This window comes from Orbicella faveolata, unplaced genomic scaffold (genome assembly GCF_042242905.1).
Source record: "Orbicella faveolata isolate gen_17 unplaced genomic scaffold, um_ofav_v1 contig_48, whole genome shotgun sequence".
In the NCBI taxonomy this organism is placed as follows: Eukaryota; Metazoa; Cnidaria; class Anthozoa; order Scleractinia; family Merulinidae; genus Orbicella; species Orbicella faveolata.
In genome coordinates, this window is record NW_028301578.1 from 14619604 (window position 1) to 14638961 (window position 19358).

Below are 19358 nucleotides of genomic sequence, written 5' to 3' on the forward strand. Positions count from 1 at the left end.
GGGAATGACTCGAACGCACTATTTACTTTTAAAGCACTATTAATATCGTGACTTCATTTTAAAGCTTGTCTCATATTCCATCGGTCCTTTCTGGTTTATTTTTTATTTAATATTATCGACATGAAACAGATTATGACGCCTTCCCTTACCGCAAGACGAAGATCCCTAGTGAGAGTATGTAAGGATTGCTAGGAAAATTTCCTACCATTTCTCTGCGGTACTTACAGTAGAAGCCCCGTGCGTCCCGTCATGATTGCCGTGCAATTACTTGACGGCTTCCGTTTAATAAGTTTTATTAATATGGACAACATAAACGATAAAACATTTATGAAAAATTTATGAAAACATTTTTATTCGTCAATGTACAGGTACATGTCGTTTGTGGTTGCAATGTTAGTGTAAATACATCAAGGTGATGAGTATTGGTAGTCCTACATTCTACACGCGTATGAGCTGATATGAGAGCCGAAACCAATGCTCATTCCGTTATAAGCCCACATCCCTGTTTATAAACCCCCTCCCCCCTCACGGATGATCCTGATACGCTTAAGAGGGGAACCTTTTTCCAATCATTTTCTTGAAATTGAATGTTTTGGTTTTTAGGATATCGTAGATTTTTCATAGGAAAAGGGTAGATGTCAGGCGATTCCGCAGTCATATATGAAATATGAGTTTGTATGAAGCTATCATGAGATGGGATCAGGTACGTATAAATGAATATCAGAACATATATTGTGTTAGGGATCCAGGGTATTTCTAACAGAACACACTCGACTATTGACTGCCTAGATTCTCTTGACTTGATGCACAGGTTTTTCATGCTTCACGTCACTTGCAAAGACTCAACTTTGGGGAATGTCAGATGAATCTCATTGTTGAAGTTGACTCCTGCTTTCTGAGACCAGTTGACAAAGTTGTTTATGTAACTCGTACTGCTTCTCACTGGCCCAGCTTGAAATTGTGACGTTGCTGTTTACGATATATTCCTTGGACTGTTTGAAAAGGTTAACAGATCTACTAGCTGACGTTGCAGTTTTCATTTTGTTCTTAATATCTCTGATTTCGCGTTTGTGCTCTTTTTTCATCGATGATATCTTGGCTGACATTACAGAGTAGAATTCGTCTACAAACTCTTTCATGTCTGTGATGAGAGCTTCTTTGTAAGAGAACTGTGTTGCAGTTGTTTTCAACTGTTTTTCTGCAATAACACAACATGATGTAATTAGCAAATTAATAATAGAGTTCTTTCATATATAGTGAAATCTTGCCTGCAGCACAAATTTTAGAAAATGACAATAGCACTGATCGAGGTAGAATTTACTGAATTCTTAGAAGTTTCGCCTGAAAGCGTCATTTTTGTTGTAACAGAGCAATTTTCTTTAAAGAATACGGAATATTATTGGAAGACCTGCGATTTGCGCAGTAGCCGCCCTCCTGGCCTGATACACCAAACTAGCCTAGCGCGAAAGGGTGCTGCAATCTGCCACGACCAATAGCTTAAGTATTCCAAGGTACAGGGTAACTAAACAAATGTTTTTGATAGTTTCCAAAGTCTTACAAAAGTGAAGACCAAGCAATAACTGGATCTTGCCATTTTTTACTTCATGTTTTATAATTTGCAGATAGATTTCTTCACATCTCCGAAGCTGTCAGATTCAAATTCTCAGGTTCTCAAATTTTTAAATCAAGTGATTACTTTATTGCATTTACTGTCGTTACGCTTCTTTTCTAACGAGTAAATGTAGCGTTGTTTCCATCAGAGTTTTTTTTTTTTTTCTCAGGCGCAACGGCTCTCCTTTAACGTACCTTTCGTTCCTCGAGGAAGAAATATCACGTAATGGTAGGCAAGTCCGAAACAGATAGCCACGCCCAAGACACCTACCAGGGCAATCATAGACATGCGAAACATATCAGATGAGCTGTCAAATAATCCCGTATTTTGGTCTACCTTGGCATCTGGGGCGGGCGCCTGTGAAAAAAAAATACAACGTCAAGGAGAGAAAATTAACGAAAATGTCCAGGATCATCCATGTGACACTAACAGAGATGCCCATCGGTTAAAATCTTGGTTTCGTAACAAGTAGGTTGTTAAATCTTAGGTTGAGTAAGTTTTTTTTTTTTTTTTTTTTATTTAATTAGGATGCTAATTAACTCTTGTGGTACGGCCCTTTGGCCGTTATGTGTCACCTTTTATTCGCCAGAGCCTTCATTTGGTTCGATTTATGCTGTAAGATGTGTCACACTTTTTACTTCAAAAATACTTACGTCGAGTGTTTTGGTCATATTCTGAATGATGTGGAATATTTCACTTATTCGCAAGTCGATGTAATCCCGACATCTTTGTTCCACGTTGACAGCCGCTCCCGACAGCACCACTCCGTAACCAAATGGACGGTCCAAAATCTTTTTAACAAATATTTTGTCACTGAAAAGTGTTTCTTTATATTCTGCAGCTACATAAGTGTCTAAGAGAGCACCATCGATTTCTCCATCTTCCAGTGCTATTCGTATTTCTTCCACATTGCTGTAACTTTGCACTGTGGATGAAATAATCATGCGAGAATATTAGAAATAATTATGAAAGAAACTTACTTCAATGACAGCTATTACTTTATCTGTCGTAGGAAATGGACAGTATTTCGTTATATAGCGATTGTTAATGTTTGGTCCTTCTAACGTATCGAAGCCACCGCTTATCTAGAGATTCCTTTTAACAAATGGTGACTACATGTATTAGAATTGTACCCTTCACACCCGTCCCCTACTCCATGACAACTTACTTCTCGACGTTTTGTGAAGTTTTCTGGCTAACAAGTTGCCGGTAACAATTTTTAACTCTCTCCCCCACTCCCCCTTCCAAAAAAAAGTAACAATAACACAATCTGTATACGTAATAATCTTGGATTGAAGCACTGCGTCTTCCACGTACGATTCTTGACAACAGCCGCGCTCAAATTGTCGTGCTTGGATATTAGCCATCGCGAATACCATTTGCCGGACTGAGAAATGGGTAGCCTGCTCGTAAAATTTTAACACGTTTTTCTCTATTACCTAACTTCCTGCAACACCTGAACACTCAACAAGCATCAATCCTTTTCACCATGGAGATCGAGAACAACAGCAAGATCGCCTTTCTCGACACGTCAGTTTACAGAGAACCTGATGACCACCTTACCACCAGTGTCTACAGGAAACCAACACATACTGATCAGTACCTAGCGTATGATTCGCACCACCCTCAGTCAGTAAAGCGCGGTATTGTGAAGTGTCTGTACGACCGGGCTAAACGTCTCGTCACCAAACCATCAGTAATCGCTGGAGAGAAGAAACATCTGTCATCTGTACTTGTTTCTAACGGATATCCCTCCTCTTTTGTACAGAAGATCACAAAGGCACGAACAACCCCAAGAAGAGAGCCTGTCGCGGAATTTAAATCCACCGCCGTTTTACCTTATGTCCAAGGAGTTTCGGAGTCTCTCCGCCGCTGCCTAGAACAACAAGGCATTCGCACCGTCTTTAAGTCCGACACGACACTTCGGTCACACTTAGTGCGACCAAAGGACACTGTCAACCCGGCTAAACAAGATGGTGTTGTCTACAGGATTCCCTGTGAGTGCAGCAAAGTCTACATCGGGGAAACAGGGAGATCTATGCAGGAGAGGATCAAAGAACACGACAGGGATATACGACTCGCCCGTACGCAGACCTCCGCCGTTTCTGAACACACCCACGAGACCGGCCACTATCCTATCTGGAATGATGTCAAGTTTATTGATCGAGATCCTCACTGGTACTCACGTAGGGTCAAGGAAGCCATTCACATAAGACTTCACCCTAATAACATCAACAGGGACCGTGGAATCGAAATTCCTGAAGCATGGATACCCACGATCAAGAAACACAACAACAGGAGAACGGTACAACAGCGGACCGCTGAGGGAACAGCTACTCGCCGGAGCAATGGAACAATAGGAGGATCGAAATGCACCAATCACAGCCGACCTTTGTGATATAAATGATACCGTGCAATCAGTCGACCTTATCGCCTGAAGAAGACTAACAGTGAGCAGTCGAAACGTCGCGATCTACATCTCAAGTGACTACATCGTGAGACAAACGATAATACACTTTATTATTGCATCTACCACGATGAATAACAACAACCTTTTCCTCGACATTAACTTTGACAGTTTCGAAACGTGACCAGCGAGCTACTCTTCGTTAATTACTCTTGCATACCTTCGTTTACTTTTGCGTTTTTGAGAATTCCCAGGCGATGCTCCACAGAATCCTGGATGGCTCCAATCTACATTTAACAGATCAAAATGCTTTAGAGTTTTAATTTCCAGCTTTCGATCTGATGTCAAGTGTTTCCGAGTTGGCTAGGATTAAGTGTACAGCTAATTTAACAGCACTTACTAACCCCGAAATCAGGCGTATATTGGAACGAGAAAGCTTAAAAAGCAGGCTAGCAGCTGATAAATAACTGCAAAGTTGAGAAAGGGTTCCCCGCGTCTGACTTGCCGTCTAGATTTATTTATGTTCTCCACGTTCTACTGATGCAACAAGGTAGGAGCTAGCAAATTTACCTTTGTACCATACAGTATGATGGGTTGTTCCACGGTAACAGATGTGAGTGTCGAGGCAAGTGCTCCAATCAGAACTGATATTATGACGAGTCCTATTAAAGTCCATATGATACCAAAAATACGAGCAGGGATAGAGCGAGGCGACCGGTCACCATACCTTTACACAAACAAAGCAATATCATTAAAACAGGCGGAAAGGTCAAATTCATTGGGAACCTTATGCATCAGACGGTCAATATTCCAGTCTGATATCAACTGTCGATTTATTCTGCACGTGTATTCGTGAACAAAAAAAAAAACGGGAGTACTGTGCGGCAAGATTTTTAAAACATACCTGAAGCACTCCTTTGAAATATTCTACATTTCATTGCATCAACACTCTTTAAAAATAGGCGTTATATTAAAGAGCAAGAGCAGGTTAAATGATTGTGCTATGATCTACTCACCCAACAGTTGTCATGGAGATAAAAGACCACCAGAATCCTTCAGCAATACCTTCAATAAAATTGGGTGGAAATTCTTCAGGGTTATACTTTGATTCCTGATGAATAGAAAATGAAATATGGCAAATGCTTTTATATGCCAAGGACTACAGTTAAAGATGTATTCACCAATACTTTGGCCGGAGAGCGCATTTATTATTACATTAACTCATATTGGGTACCTCAACGTAAACTTTGCTAAATACCCTCAAAGGTTTTTTATCACGCAGTCTGAAATATTCTCTGAGGTGATCAAAAAAGCCCGGTCTAAAAAGGGTTATACACACAATAGCCCATGCATTTTTATCGTTTATCGGGGGTCACCACCAGAATAGCTCTGAGTGAAACGTTAAACAGTAGATCAAAACTGTACTAAAACTAAAAAGAGATTGCTGGTGGATAAGGTCAGTTTAAATCTTAAATGTTCTTCTGGCATGAAATGAATGACATTGTTTTTTGGAAAGACAGAAATGACTGATGGTTTCATAAACGGAACCTCTCATAGGGTTATCAGGTAACACTCACGAGCGGAGGGACGCATTTACTTACCAATGCCCAAATAACAAATCCTGATATATAAGCCATGCATGCCGACAAAACAATCATTGGAACACAGTCAAAAACCGCGTTTATCATGTTCATTGCAGCAGATCCGGGGGCACTACTGGTCGCAATAAAAGCCACCCCAGGCGACTCCGCAAGGTTGATGTAAGCATAGTCTGCCAAATATCTTGAGATGTATTTGTTACCGTAGATTGGAAAACTAATCTGTGGGATGTCATCGATGTCTTTGAGCACTTCTAAGACGTTTTTCTTTGCAGACGATCTTTGTTTGCCATTTGAAACAATGTCGATTTTTGTATGTCCTGTTCCCCCGTGTCCAGGACAAATCCCGCAAGCTGTATGGATCATATCTGTGATAATTTCGCTGAAGATTCCTTCAAGTTTGTTGTCTTCCTCGTCCACCTTCAGATAAGGAGGCGTCGACCAGTAGTTTGTGTAAAGGACTTTTGGACAACGGCAAGTTTCTGTAGCCATCAAAATATATAAGCATTACAAGTGATCTTTCACACTGTAATTGATCCAGTGTGTTAGGGCCTAAATAATTTAATGGACAACAGACAACGTAAATGAATATGCCATTGACCCTGGCAACGAATCGTAATTATAGCCGTGCCCAAATAGTCCAACTGGGGACCATCGTGGCAGAGAGTAGACGGAGTGGGCCGAGAGGGCTTGCGCCCAAGACCACTATAGTACAAGTCCTTGCATTCCAGCACTTTAACTACTCAGCCACATTCTCTCTCTTTATCTGCTCTCCTCTCCTCCTATCTGCACATCTACAATTACAAACACCTACCTGCATACACAAGACTATAGGGTCCAACCCCTTCCCGAGTAAACCCCGCCACCTGAATCCTGTAAGTCGAGTACGTTTGAACAAGAAGGGTAATCGAGCGATCGGTTGGTTCAACTGTCAGCACATGCTCGTCTGTGTCAAACACTTCTCTGTCTGCCGTTAGGATTCTTCGATACTTTACGGAATAGCCTACAAGGATGCCGTTAACGTGAGCGTCAGGGACTGGACTCCAAGTGACATCGATGGAGGATTCTGACGTCAGGTTTTGAGCTGTCACGCTTTGGGGAGGCCGACTGGGTACTTAAGAGAAAGAAGCAAAATAAAACGATACATAAAACTAAATAATAGAGAAAGAGCCTCTAAAACAACTGAAGAAAACTGATTGTGTTGGCAACTTCACGTTTCATTGAAGGGTGATACACAGGATCAAAATCAAGTTCCACCCTAGGCCCCCCTTAGTCTGTAATAAGATAACGTCCTCTATAGGCGAGGACCAGGGAGACAACATAACGAGACAAGCTGCACGCTGGCAAAACTGGGTCAAATCGCAATAAATTTAAGGTAATGGTTCACAATGGTTCTAAAATATCAAAGATGCAATAATTGCTAACAGACATTATTAAGGATTGTGAAGATTTGGGATCGGAGGAATTTGGGATTTGGGATTGTTGGACTGGACGAAAGTTTTTAAGATTTGCCATCAGTGACACCTACAAGTCCTTTGAAAACTAATATTGGAGCTCTAAGTAAGATTACCGGTCAGTTTCCAACTTACCATCATCCCAAGTATGAGCAATGGCTGAGTATTCCTTACCACAACCTTTGGATGTCTTGGCGCAAATCACCACCTTGTAAGGCGTGAATTTCGCCAAATCACGTAGCACCGTTTTACGTGCATCTACATCAAATGTCTTGATTTCCCAGGTCAGTGGTATTTCGTCATTTTTTGCGTATCTAACCTCGTATCCCAACAGTATGCCATGCACGTGTGCTTGGCTGATTGGCTTCCAGGACACTCCAATTGTACTTGAACTCGTGGATTTGATAATGGTGCTTGGTGGCGACTCACTCGGAACTTATGATAGTAAAAAAGAAAAATATCTTATGGCTAAGTGAACGACAGATTGGTGTGGTTGAAATACGCCTAGTCACTTAGTGCTGCAGAAACTGGGATAAGCTCCGTTACTTGGCCTGAGGCAAACTTTACCTTAACAATGCCGTTATAGTCATTTTAATCATCATCATCGTCATCATCATCATCAATCATCAATCTTCAGCATCATCATCATCGTTAACCTCAACTTTGGTCATCCTGTTTCCGATTTTTCACTATCCTCGTTGTCGTCGTTATCATCATAGTCAGCGTCATCAATATAATGTCGTTACCATAACCACTCATCATCATCATCATCAAGAACAACGCCGTTTTTATATTAATCATCCTCACCATATCCCAGATATCCTATTTACTGCCTAATCATACAGAGAGCCACTTCTTGTTGTAAAACGAAGACCGTTGTCTTGTCAAATTAGGCAAGGGAGTCCAATTAATGGAAGTTCATTTGACCTCGAGTTAAAATCTGCTTACTGACCTCACATATACGTGTATATCATGATCCTAGCTATTTTGTAGCTAAGACTAAGCCACGTGTAGACTGCTGCTGACTTACCGTCTTCCTGAGTTCTCAAAGATATTGCATCACTCGGCACTCCGTTTCCATTTGTTGTAAAAGCATACACACGTATGGTATAGTTTGTAAACTTTTTCAAATCTTCCAATATTGCTTCCCGAGGCGTAGGAGCCACTGACTTCATTGCACTGACATGAAACTTCTTGTCCATTTCCTTGTACACGACAACATAGCCAAGAAGTGGAGCTGAATTTAGTTGTTTAACCTCTGACCATTTAAGTCTGATAGCCGTTGAAGTGGTACTGTTTGATTCCAGAATAACTGGAGATTCATTTGGAACTGCAAGAAAATAATAGAACCTTTTTTAGCGTTGATTGTGAGCTTTAATATGAATTACTCAGACGGTTCTCTCGTGGAGGAGTAGACCCGCTTTTTACGGTACTACCGTTTTGAGACAAAATATCTGTAATTCTATTAGATGAATTGTACGGTTTAGCTTAATTCTTAAACGCTTTCATTTCTGTAACGGTAATTTAATTCACCTGATACATTTTTATCATAGGAACTTCTAACCGTGTGAGGCGATCTACATGCCGTGATTGCAAGGGTGGCGTAATGCATTTTAGAGAATTGTATATTTATGATACGATATTTATTTTAATTACCATAATTGCTTGTGATGTTGAGTAATTCCGCTGATGAATTACCCAGCATTCCTCCAGCAAGTTCTTCTTGCAAGATGACAATCTGCAGCGAATCAATGGACGAGTAGCTGACGTTGAAACTAGCGATGACGCTTCCATTCCTTAATAAAGAAAAACAAAATATTTGTTACTGGGTTCCCAGTGTCCGAAATGAAATGGTGGGTAATTAGAGGAATCCTGCTAATTAATATGTATTTATCACTAGGGCCTCTCAAAATACCAGAAACTTTGATGAATGGACCACCCTTTATCGTCACCCACAGGGAAACGTGCATTTTTGACTAACGCATCAGTTATCGGTACGATTTCTCAACAGTTAGCAGATTTGCGAAGTTTTTTACTCGATCAGACATTGAAAATAATGTTACAAGCCAGAAGAGAACACTGAGGTCTAAGCTCAAGGATGATGTGCCTTTCGGTACAACAATAAGTGGCATAACGGCGTATTACCCGATTATGAGAGGACGAAGAAAAGGAAGGAAACGTATCTCATATTGTCACTGTACTATGCATGCTTTGAGGATCTATGTCTTCCATACGATGTCCCATGTTCCGCGTGGTGCAGTGAGTTAATCATAAAGAGCTTCTTTATTCTGAAGATACCCATTTATAGATCTTGACGCCAGAGGAACTGTAAGGGCCTTGTCCAAGAACACAGCAAAGTAATCCCATCCAGAGCCTGGACCCGGACAGTGAATGGGCTCTAACCAGTAAGCAACCGTACCACCCGAGCAGTATTATTTTTCGAATTCTGTGTTAATTCGGTGGCATGCAAATACTTCAGTCACTTCTATATAAACGTTATGAAACTGTAAAGTTGCTGAAGAGGGAAAGAAAATTACCTGAAATCCAAGACTTTCACAGTCACGTCTTCTCCTTTTCTTTTGTAAAAATTCACTATCTAAAGTTTTTGATAAAGAAAAAATAATATAAATCAGCTGATTATGCTTGATTGAATTACTCAAAGGCTGATGTGCGCTAGCGCATAAGTAAAGGCAACTTATGCAGACACAGTAAGGTGCTGCTAAGTCACGTCTTTTGTTAGGACATTTGCTATAAAAAAGCTCTTATTATCGACACCTTACTGCCTTTATATGGCCTTAGGTGTCCTGCGGGCCTCTGTGTATGTCGGCTTATTCTTATGCTTTTGCTAATGCGCTAATGAAAACCAGCCTTTAAGGCTCAGTCAACATGGAAATTTTAAATTTTTTCCTCTTCTCTTTGGTCATAACCACGTCATGTGTAGCCAAGTAAATAAACACAACAAAGAAGCACTTCACGTAATGCTCTTTATTTGTTTGTTCGGTATCGTTATTTTTGCAATGTAAAAAAAACTGAACGTGGTATTATTTGCACTCTTAGCATTGAAATGGGAAAATTATATTCGCGAGCCAAAGGCGCCGCCGTTAGAATTCCTCTCAGCCCGTTTCCCAGAAAATCGATTTTGGGCTGTTTGACGTATAAGAAGCTATGAAACATAGAAAGGGATAGCAGTGGCAGATCCGGACCTTGAGCTAGGAGGGGGGGTTGCTTGCCCTGTCGGCTTTCTTCCTTCTACGATTTTTTTTGCCCCCCCCCCCCCCTCCCTTACCCAAAATAAGGGGGCTCGGGCCCCCAGGGCCCCTCCCCTAGATCCGCTTCTGGATAGTGCCCAACAGCCTAACACATGACTGTACTGGACTTATACCTGGAACATAGACCATGGGTTCTGGTCTTTGGCTCTTTGACTACGTCTTGGACAATCAGTTTCTATAGTTTACCTTAATCGAATTAATCCTGAGTTCGGTATAGATAAGCAACGGAACAACGTTTAATTACCATTTCCTGAATTTCGTCCTTAAGCTCCCTGTACAGCAGACTAACAGGGTTTGCTAGATGACTGCTCCAAATTTTCTCCTTGAACTTGACCTTGTAATTTATCACTTCAGCTAGGGAAAAGAAACCAATCTATAACTAGTCTAGAGGCTCCTCTAGCGCAGGAATATAAAGAAAGTCATTCAGCGGTAAGAAAGGTCAAATTATTATCAGCAGTTAAATATTGACAAAATAAATAAATAAATAAATACAGTCGGGTCGCCACAGTGGTCGCGTGGGGCAACTACCTTTTCCAGGAAAATAGACAGCTCTAGTCACGACTTGCACGACTTCTACCTGTGCTTTCTTTTGCATCAGTATACCTCAATTGACCCTTCTCACGTTAGCGCATTTTTGTGCGAAGGCTTTGAAAATAACCCGAAATAAAGTATAGAAAGAAGGTTTTTTAACACATGTTTTTCTTACTGTCTCTTTCACATAGGCTAAGAGCATTCATGCAGCTTAAACCTTGGCCTTCATATAAAATCATATTCAACTTCATCGACGAAATGCATACCTGGACAGCTGTCCAAATTACAGGGCTCATATTCAGTTATCGGACCTTCGCAGTTTTTCCCTCCAAAAGCTGGTTCAGGATTATCACACTGTCGCTTTCTTGTCTTGTTTCCACCGTTACACGGCTTGTTACAGTTAGGCCATAGAGACCAGCTACTCCAGTTGCCGTGAACTGAAAAAAAGGAGGGAGGTAGAAATTGCAAACATAAATAATACAGATAAGATTGCGAACAGTTGACGCCGTAATATCATAGAAATCAATGCTCTAACTGTGACAATACATATCTTTCTTGAATGCGTAAAACAAAATCGAAGAACAGGGGGACGAATTAGGGAGGTCACGCTTCCCTCATTAACCGTATTTTGGCCCTTAGTATCATCAGTACAAGCCAACTTTATATTTAGCTATAGTGAGACTTCTCAGTGCATTTTCCGCTCCACTTGTGCATTTTATGTTCTACAGTTATCCTCAATCCTGAGCTGGCGTGCAGCAAAGATAATAAAGATACTCTATGTCTTCTATACCTGGACTGATGCTCGACCCATTCATCACAAGCGTCACGTGTGACACTGAAGAAGGTTTTGTTGCTTGTGAATATGGATAATTGGATTGATTTTGTTGCTGTTGTGGTTGTGATGGACTAGAGAATTTCAGTTCTTCTTTTGATGTCGTTGGTGATGGTTGCAGAGTCGCTAGTGGCGCAAAGGGGTATGAGCCAGATGGTTGATAAGATGGTTGAGGTGGCACTGGAGTGTGTGAAGACGTCCCCACTGATTGCTGTTGTTGTGGATGCGTCGTTTGCAATGTTTTCAAATACGGTAATGAAATTTGTTGTGTTGCGCTTTGTATCTGTGTTGACAATTCCATAAACTGCTGCTGCTGCGCCTGTGTTGTTGTCACTACCGAATGCTGTTGAAATAATTGCGACGAATATTCCACAGATGTTTGTGAAGATTTCTCTTGAGATGCTGGTGCTTGTAGCTTACTTGAACTTGTTATGCTACAGTTATCACCAGTGTACCCTGAAGCACAACTGCAGGTAACACCTCCAGAGCTACTGCTGCACGTTCCACCATTCTGACAAGGATTAGGCGTGCATGAATCTAAAGGATCTAAAACATACATCAATAATGTAGGTTTACAACGGTTTCGTACATGTTACAATATTGACTCAACATTGGAATTACGCATGATCACCTAATTCCTAGTATACTTCACTTTTTTTCGTTTCTATTTGTTTGGTTCGAGAAATAAATAGACCTATGTTATTTTTGACGTCACAGTCAGACTAGTACTAACCAACGCGGTTTCGGACCCAACCAAAAGTGAAATTTCACGTTTTCAGATGGCTAAAACGCGGTGAAAAAACAACGATATCCATTTTTTTTCAATTTCCAATATACGATCTCCGGAAGATTCCACCGTATCTGTCATGTACACTTTAAGTTTCAATTGAGTTAGAGCGCTTAAGGACGTTCGCGCGAAAATTTTCCAGTCGATAGACCATAGGTGTATAAATGAGTACCGGCGAACTTAATGCTGGGGGTAACCCTGCGATGAACTAGCATCCCATCCAGGGGGGAGTAGAAATACTCGTAGTCGCTTCAGGCTACGGAAACCGGCATAAGCTCCGGCCTGATGGGACATTTGGCTCGAATGCAGACTTCTACCTACCAAGAGATTATGGTCCTGATCATATTCTCTTGTATAATTGCCACTCAGCAGAAGAAAGAGTTTCGGACCACGTAAAGAAATCTATGATACATACCCTGGCCGTTAGTGCAGTAAGCCCATGTAGCTGCTATGCATTGTCCTAAGGTGCCGAGCTTGTACAAGTAGAATGCACCACAGTTGATTACTTTAATATTCATGTTATTATTACAGGCGTTTTTCGGCGATTTAGATGCGCAAACCTTTTGAGTCACCTCACCGTCACCATAAGCAGGATGATCATCTACAAGGTACAATCGCGTTTCTGTACCACATGAGTCTCGAGGAGGAGATGTTTTGGACGCTAAGGCGTTTCCTGCATCTCCAGATACTCTGTACCAAATGTCCCAGTTTGTTATGTCAACATCATCGCAGTTGTTCATGTGACCAATGAAGCTCACCGAGCGATCACCATCGGTCAGATTTTGATAAGAGTAATCTGCACAAGGATTTGCTGGAAGTAACGAATGAAAGACGAAAATAATTATTGTTTACTCACATAGAGGACCATTTCATCCAGTATTGGTTATCGTACATTTGGCTTATCATGAAACAAATATTGCATCTCAACGCAACGTAGAATCTCAAGTGAAGGGAGGTTAGGAAGTTGCCTATATATGGCATGGCTGAGGAGTTGACCTGGAAAAACTAATAGAAGAAAATCTACCTAGTGCAAGGATAGCGGACTTAAACCTGTGACCTTCACCAACAGCCCAGCTTCGTTAAGATTCGAAGATCGAAAATAAAAACAGTTTTATCAAACGCCGCTCTTCCTTTATTTTGGCCGGAACGTGGAGTATGTACAGTGGAATTTAGTCTTGGGCAGAAAAAACCGAACTAGCTACATTTACAGGCGTCATAAATAGCCTGTAGGTCCAAAGACCGCCACCAGAATACCGAATTATCTTAAACGTTATGAAACATTGTGAAACTACCTGTAGAGTGTAGTTACTGGCATATACGTACCATCATTTTTACATGGATTGAACAAACATGAATCGATAGAAAAATTCAGTGCTAAGAAGAAAGAATAATGCAATTTATATCTGAAAAGGAGATTAAAGATTTACACTACAGGGGATATTTGAAAATTCCGTCTTAAATTTCAACGAGCCTCGAGGCGAGTGTAATTTGAAATAATTTTCAAATTTCATGAGTAGGGTAAGTCCTTAATTACACTCGTATTCTTGCACTTACGCAATCTGTTAGAGATACCTCTAATTTTAGCTTCAAGTGCATGCTTTATAACTCAAAAACGAGCCCTGTGACCTCCAATTTTGATTATCGAATAGTGATCAGCACGATAAGATGCAACTTTTGGATAAGTTTATAAAAACAATTGAAAATTTAAGGTGGCTCTGAACCGCCTCCACAGAATATCTCCTTTTACCTGCCAAAAGCTGTACTTCTGAATTTCAACCTATATTGCTCTCGTATTGTGCTGCGAGCTGCTTTTACTTTTTTTCTGTGATAAATGCATGTCTCATACATTTTCAGTCTCCTACCTAGCTGGCTGTTCGTGCTACAGTCATCACCGGTGTGTCCTGAAGCACAACTGCACGTAAAACCTCCAGAGCTACTGCTGCAGGTTGCACCATTCTGGCAAGGATTGGGCGTGCATGGATCTAAAGGATATAATATCATGTTTCGTAAATGTTACATTTTTGACCCAACATTGGAATTACGCATGACTGCCTAATTCCTAGATTTTGGCAAGAGGAATCTTTCGTTTTTATTTGTTAGATTCGAGAAAAATAGACCAACGTTCTTTTTGACGTCACAGTCAGACTAGTCTCAGGTACTAACCCACGCGGTTAAAACAAAAAAGTCATCGGTATCTTCCAATTCCGAATTCAAATGCTTTTACGATTAACTAAATCGATCATAATCTGAACTGTTGCAACTGTTACAATGCCATCGACTTTCTACCCAAACAATTGAACAGTCAGCTGTACCATTTGTGCTACAGTCATCCCCAGTGTACCCTGAAGCACAGCTACAAGTAAAACCATCAGAGTTGCCACTGCAGATCCCATCGTTTTGACAAGGATTGGGCGAGCAGGGATCTAAAGATGTTTCAATAAAAAAAAAATTTAGAAGGATAGCTTTCAATTCCGACTTCAAAATGCTCACACGATTAAATAGGTTAACTCAGGTTAGGTCGATCGCTCTCTGAACTTTTCATTGCACTCCTAACGACTCAGAAACGAAACACAAAAAAAGTGTACTATACCGTTTGTTCCACAGTCATCACCAGTGTATCCTGGAGCACAACTGCAGATAAACCCTTCAGCGTTACTGCTGCAGGTTCCACCATTTTGACAAGGATTGGACGAACATGGATCTCCCGCGGGATTTACGCAGCTATATTGACGGCCATTTCCCTTTAGAGCACACTGTTCACCATGCGGGCAGTTAACACCTTCACAAGTAACGCTCTCTGGAAAAGCGACAGAAGACAGCAAAGTCGTCAATCAATCGTTTATTTCAATCTTAACAAGGTTCGAACAAAACTACCTTAAGAATGAATAAGTGTATGTAACTGTTCTCCTGTGGAGGCGCGGTTGCCTCGTGGTTAGTGCCCTCGCCTTCAGATCGAGCGGTCCTGGTTTAAGGCCTGGCCGGGGACATTGTGTTGTGTTCTCGGGTAAGACACTTTACTCTCATAGTGCCTCTCTCCACCCAGGTGTATAAATGGGCAACAGCGAATTTAATGCTGGGGTAACCCTGCAATGAACTTGCATGCCATCCAGGGGAGAATAGAAATACTCCTAGTCGCTTCATGCTACAGAAACCGGGATAAACTCCAGCCTGATGGGCCACTTGGCTCGTATGTAGACTTTACCCTAACTGCTCTCTCGCTCACCTTCACCATTGGTGCAGTAACGCCATGGATTGCCCGAACATTGCCCAAAGTTATGGAGCTTGTACAAGTAAAAGGCACCGCAGTTTATAACCTGCATATTCATGTTGTATTTACATGCTGCATTTCCTTCAGCTGCGCACACTCTTAGAGTCACCTCGCCGTCACCCAAGAATGGATGGTCATCCTTGAGGTACAAACGGACCATTGTGCCACAGCTGCCTTGGGAAGGTTCGTTCTTGGAAGCGAGAGCATTTCCTGCGTTTCCGGACACTTTGTACCAATAATGCCATTCATCCTTAAGGTCTTCGCCGTCGCACTTGTCTGTTGCGTCTTGGTAAGTCTCAGAGCGGTCACCATTGTTCAGATCCTTGTAATCGTCAATTTCGCAAGGATTGCCTGTAAACGGTGGAAAGAATTAGAGATAGAAAAGCCTGCGGAATTCATCTTACTACCATGGTGTTCACTCCTGTGCAATTCGATCCAAGAACATATGATTCTAGTGACAGGGCTCTCAGAAATAAATGATTTAATTTAACACCGACCAACGATGTGGCCTGTCCAGTATTAGAGGGTCTGATCTAAAGTCACCCTTCCCAGCAAATAAATTAAATTCGTGTACTTTATGAAGTTAAAGCCTTGCACATCTAATTAAGACTCCCAAAGCTGGAAGAATCATGAAACAGCATGATGCGATAGTAGGCAGCATGGGGCAATGTAAACATAGTAAACCAGTAAATATAGAAGATGGCCATATTGCCTGAAAAAACGCAATTTTGGGAGTACAGGTACAAACAAGACTGTGTCATCGTGGTGAGAAGAAACTTCTCAAACTCATTTATGATTCATCAAGTTAAAACAAAGAAAATCATGATCGTGATAGTGATGGTGTTTCGATATCTCAGTAACCTCAATTAGCATACCTAAATAATTTTACGATTTTATTTCTTTTTTTTCTCCTAAGGTTTGGTCTCGATTGAGAGGATATATCAAGCCCCTCATTACGTGATCTTCATCACTAGATGTTCAATAACTGGGAACTCTCGTCAAGTGTACACGTTTAAATTGTTCTAGAAAGCTCTTTATTTCTCTTGGGTAACAGTGAACTTCATCTTTAATCTTTATTGCCACCTATCATTGTTATCTTTTTATGTCGTTCGTTTATGAACGTTACGGAGCATAGTGTTTCAAAAATGTAAACAAAAACAGTCTGATTAAAAACGTAAGAATTGATCACGTTTTGAAGTAACATCAGATATTAAAGAGTAATACTATGTTTATGATATGTTTTCGAAATCGATAGGGAATGATTGTGTATCAAACAAGTTCTTCCATTTTTATAGTCTTTTGACCTGTTTTCTCCAGGTTCCATCTTAAGGTATTATTTGCGGTTGTTTCTCTCCTTCCTTCTTTCTCTTATCTACTTTTTTCTATTTTTCTTCACGAACTTGGCTATTTGAAATAATAATACGTGCAGTGAAAGTGAAGAATGATATATGAATTATTTCATATAAACTTCACAACAATACGTGCAGTGTTGCAATTAAAATCATACGACTTAGTATGTCTTATTTTACCCAATGCAAGGTGTAACTAGAGCTTTTCGAAGCAAGAGAGACCGTGGCAATAACAATATCTTCAGTGGATGATCTATAGTGATCCAGACTCTCATAAGTGAACGTTAACCCAATTGCCGGTCTCGCTATATCATTTTCTCTTCTGGATTTTTAACTAACGTCTTACTGAATCACAGAATCCCTTTAGACTACTTGATTACAGGGTATTTAAATAGTTTTCTCATCCAACAATAAATCGAAAAGGAATCAAGTGTAGTTACCTTTGACGCTTACAACATTGGAAGCAAAACACAGACATGCTGCAAATAATTTTAACTGCAATCAAGAAAGAATATACTCTGAGTTTCTGAAAAAGTAAAAGAAAATTGAAGTGAATTTCACGACATTACCTGCCTGGCGTTCATGTTGCATACCATTTGTAGCACTGTTTGGAGGCTAGGTAACAAAAATTACACCAACAGAGTACCCCGCTGTGTTTATTTCAAACTGAATATGAGTTGTAGTTTGGTTGGAATTTAAAAAAATTAGTTGCTTATGTTACAAGTAATATTAATTTAGGTTCTTACAGACAGCAAGCCAAGAACTGCGGATTAAAATAGAAGTCTATAACTTAGTCGGTGAATGTCAACTAAAAAGGTCTAAAGGTTTAATATTTTATGAGTTCAATTTTCTGCTTTGCCACTAACGTAATGAACAGAGTTGATATAATACACGACATTCGTTCGTGTTAATAATTGATCGTTTAAAGAAAATATCTTCACAACCTTTTCTCGCTAGGCAGAATCAGTGCTAGCAACATTTTTCTTTCAGCGCTATCTTTTAGTATAGGTTTAGTACAGATTAAGGGCGAGCGTTTGGGTGCGCAACAAAATATTGAACAGCAACCTGCTATGAACTAGCATCTAATTAGTTTCTATATCCTAGAAATGCCGCACCAACGAGCTATTTAATTGTACGTCTCTAATCTCTCTACGGGATTTGCAACAGAACCTAAACTTTACCTTTCAATTATCTTATGAGGTAGGTCTCCCTCTGTGTGATTCATGTCATGAATTTAGCTGACATTACGTACAGCTGATCCCCAATAGGTTAATAACTGACCATGCTGGATGTTTCGCGACATTTGGCACGTTGTCAAATTCACTTGTAAAAAAAAACTGGGAGCTGGGATATGTATCATCTCCATAGTTTTCTTTAACAGTCAACGACAAATGGTTTTGCGAAACTGATCTTATTTGCAGAGTTCCTGTGTTTCCAGAACGTTCCTTTATGTTAACTAACAGGCACCAACAGGGACAAAGATGAAAATTAATTCAATGATCATGAATTGAAAATGCAGGCAGCGAATTGGCCTTTGCAAAATTCTCTGTTTGTGAGATGTGAACTTAAATTTTTTTTTTCTCACACACGCACAATGATAACCAACACAGGCAAACAAAAAAATTTCCGAACGTTTCCGAATTTTTAGGACGATTTCCGAAACTTATCGAAGACTTCTGGGAAAGACCCGACTTAACTGGTGGACAACTTTTGGCACAGTTAACTTACATGAATGTATTTCAAACTCGTCAGCAAACGAGATATTATCGATATGTTCACGAAAGATACTGTAACTTTTACTGTGTAAAGATATGAAGACAAAAATGTGATAATCATTGTTAAATATATAGACACGAGTGTTTCACTGAAAAATACACCACTCGTAAATTAAAATTCATGGGAAATCACATCCGGGACTCGAATGGTGTTTTTTTCCAAATCCTTACTAGTGAAGATATCGATGACTTCACTGATATCATGTATCTACGGATCTTCCTCGAAATTTTTGGGCAATCTTTCGGAAAATGTTCGGAAACGGTCGTGTAGCCTTCGGACAATTCTTGGAGAATCATCGGAAATCTTCGAAAAGTGGTCGGAAATCTTCGAGAAATCGTCAAAAACGTCGTTATAAGTTCAGCCACTCTCAAAGATCTAAAAATAATATACAAAGCTAGTTGTCGGGACTGTGATTTCTTCTACGTCGGTAAAACCAAACGACGATTGTATGAGAGAAAGACCGAGGATTTAAAGC

The 19358-nt window shown here is 40.4% G+C and overlaps 1 protein-coding gene across 1 annotated transcript; it reads right to left on the bottom strand.

Moving 5' to 3' along the window:
- Positions 1-324: 324 nt before the first annotated feature.
- LOC110044844 (uncharacterized) lies at positions 325-17691 on the bottom strand. Its single transcript, XM_089280934.1, has 23 exons — positions 17677-17691; positions 17548-17602; positions 15714-16109; positions 15076-15287; positions 14999-15017; positions 14719-14913; positions 14353-14472; positions 12906-13301; positions 11662-12249; positions 11138-11308; positions 10585-10694; positions 9609-9667; positions 8728-8867; positions 8102-8401; positions 7207-7506; positions 6432-6731; positions 5621-6099; positions 5036-5130; positions 4590-4746; positions 4240-4306; positions 2266-2537; positions 1807-1969; positions 325-1198 (listed from the first exon to the last, which is right to left on the bottom strand). Exons 1-23 carry the CDS (start codon positions 17689-17691, stop codon positions 870-872), a joined length of 4938 nt encoding a protein of 1645 aa, XP_089137060.1. The 3' UTR covers positions 325-869.
- Between the last annotated feature and the right edge of the window lie 1667 nt (positions 17692-19358).

What these genes read in the sequence shown, in the direction of transcription:
- LOC110044844 (XM_089280934.1), bottom strand. An exon ending in TAGCACGAACAGCCAGCTAG is followed by an intron (nt 13,302 to 14,352) that starts GTAGGAGACTGA and finishes CGTTACTTCCAG; the next exon opens with CAAATCCTTGTGCAGATTAC. An exon ending in TCATACTGTATGGTACAAAG is followed by an intron (nt 4,307 to 4,589) that starts GTAAATTTGCTA and finishes TGTTAAATGTAG; the next exon opens with ATTGGAGCCATCCAGGATTC.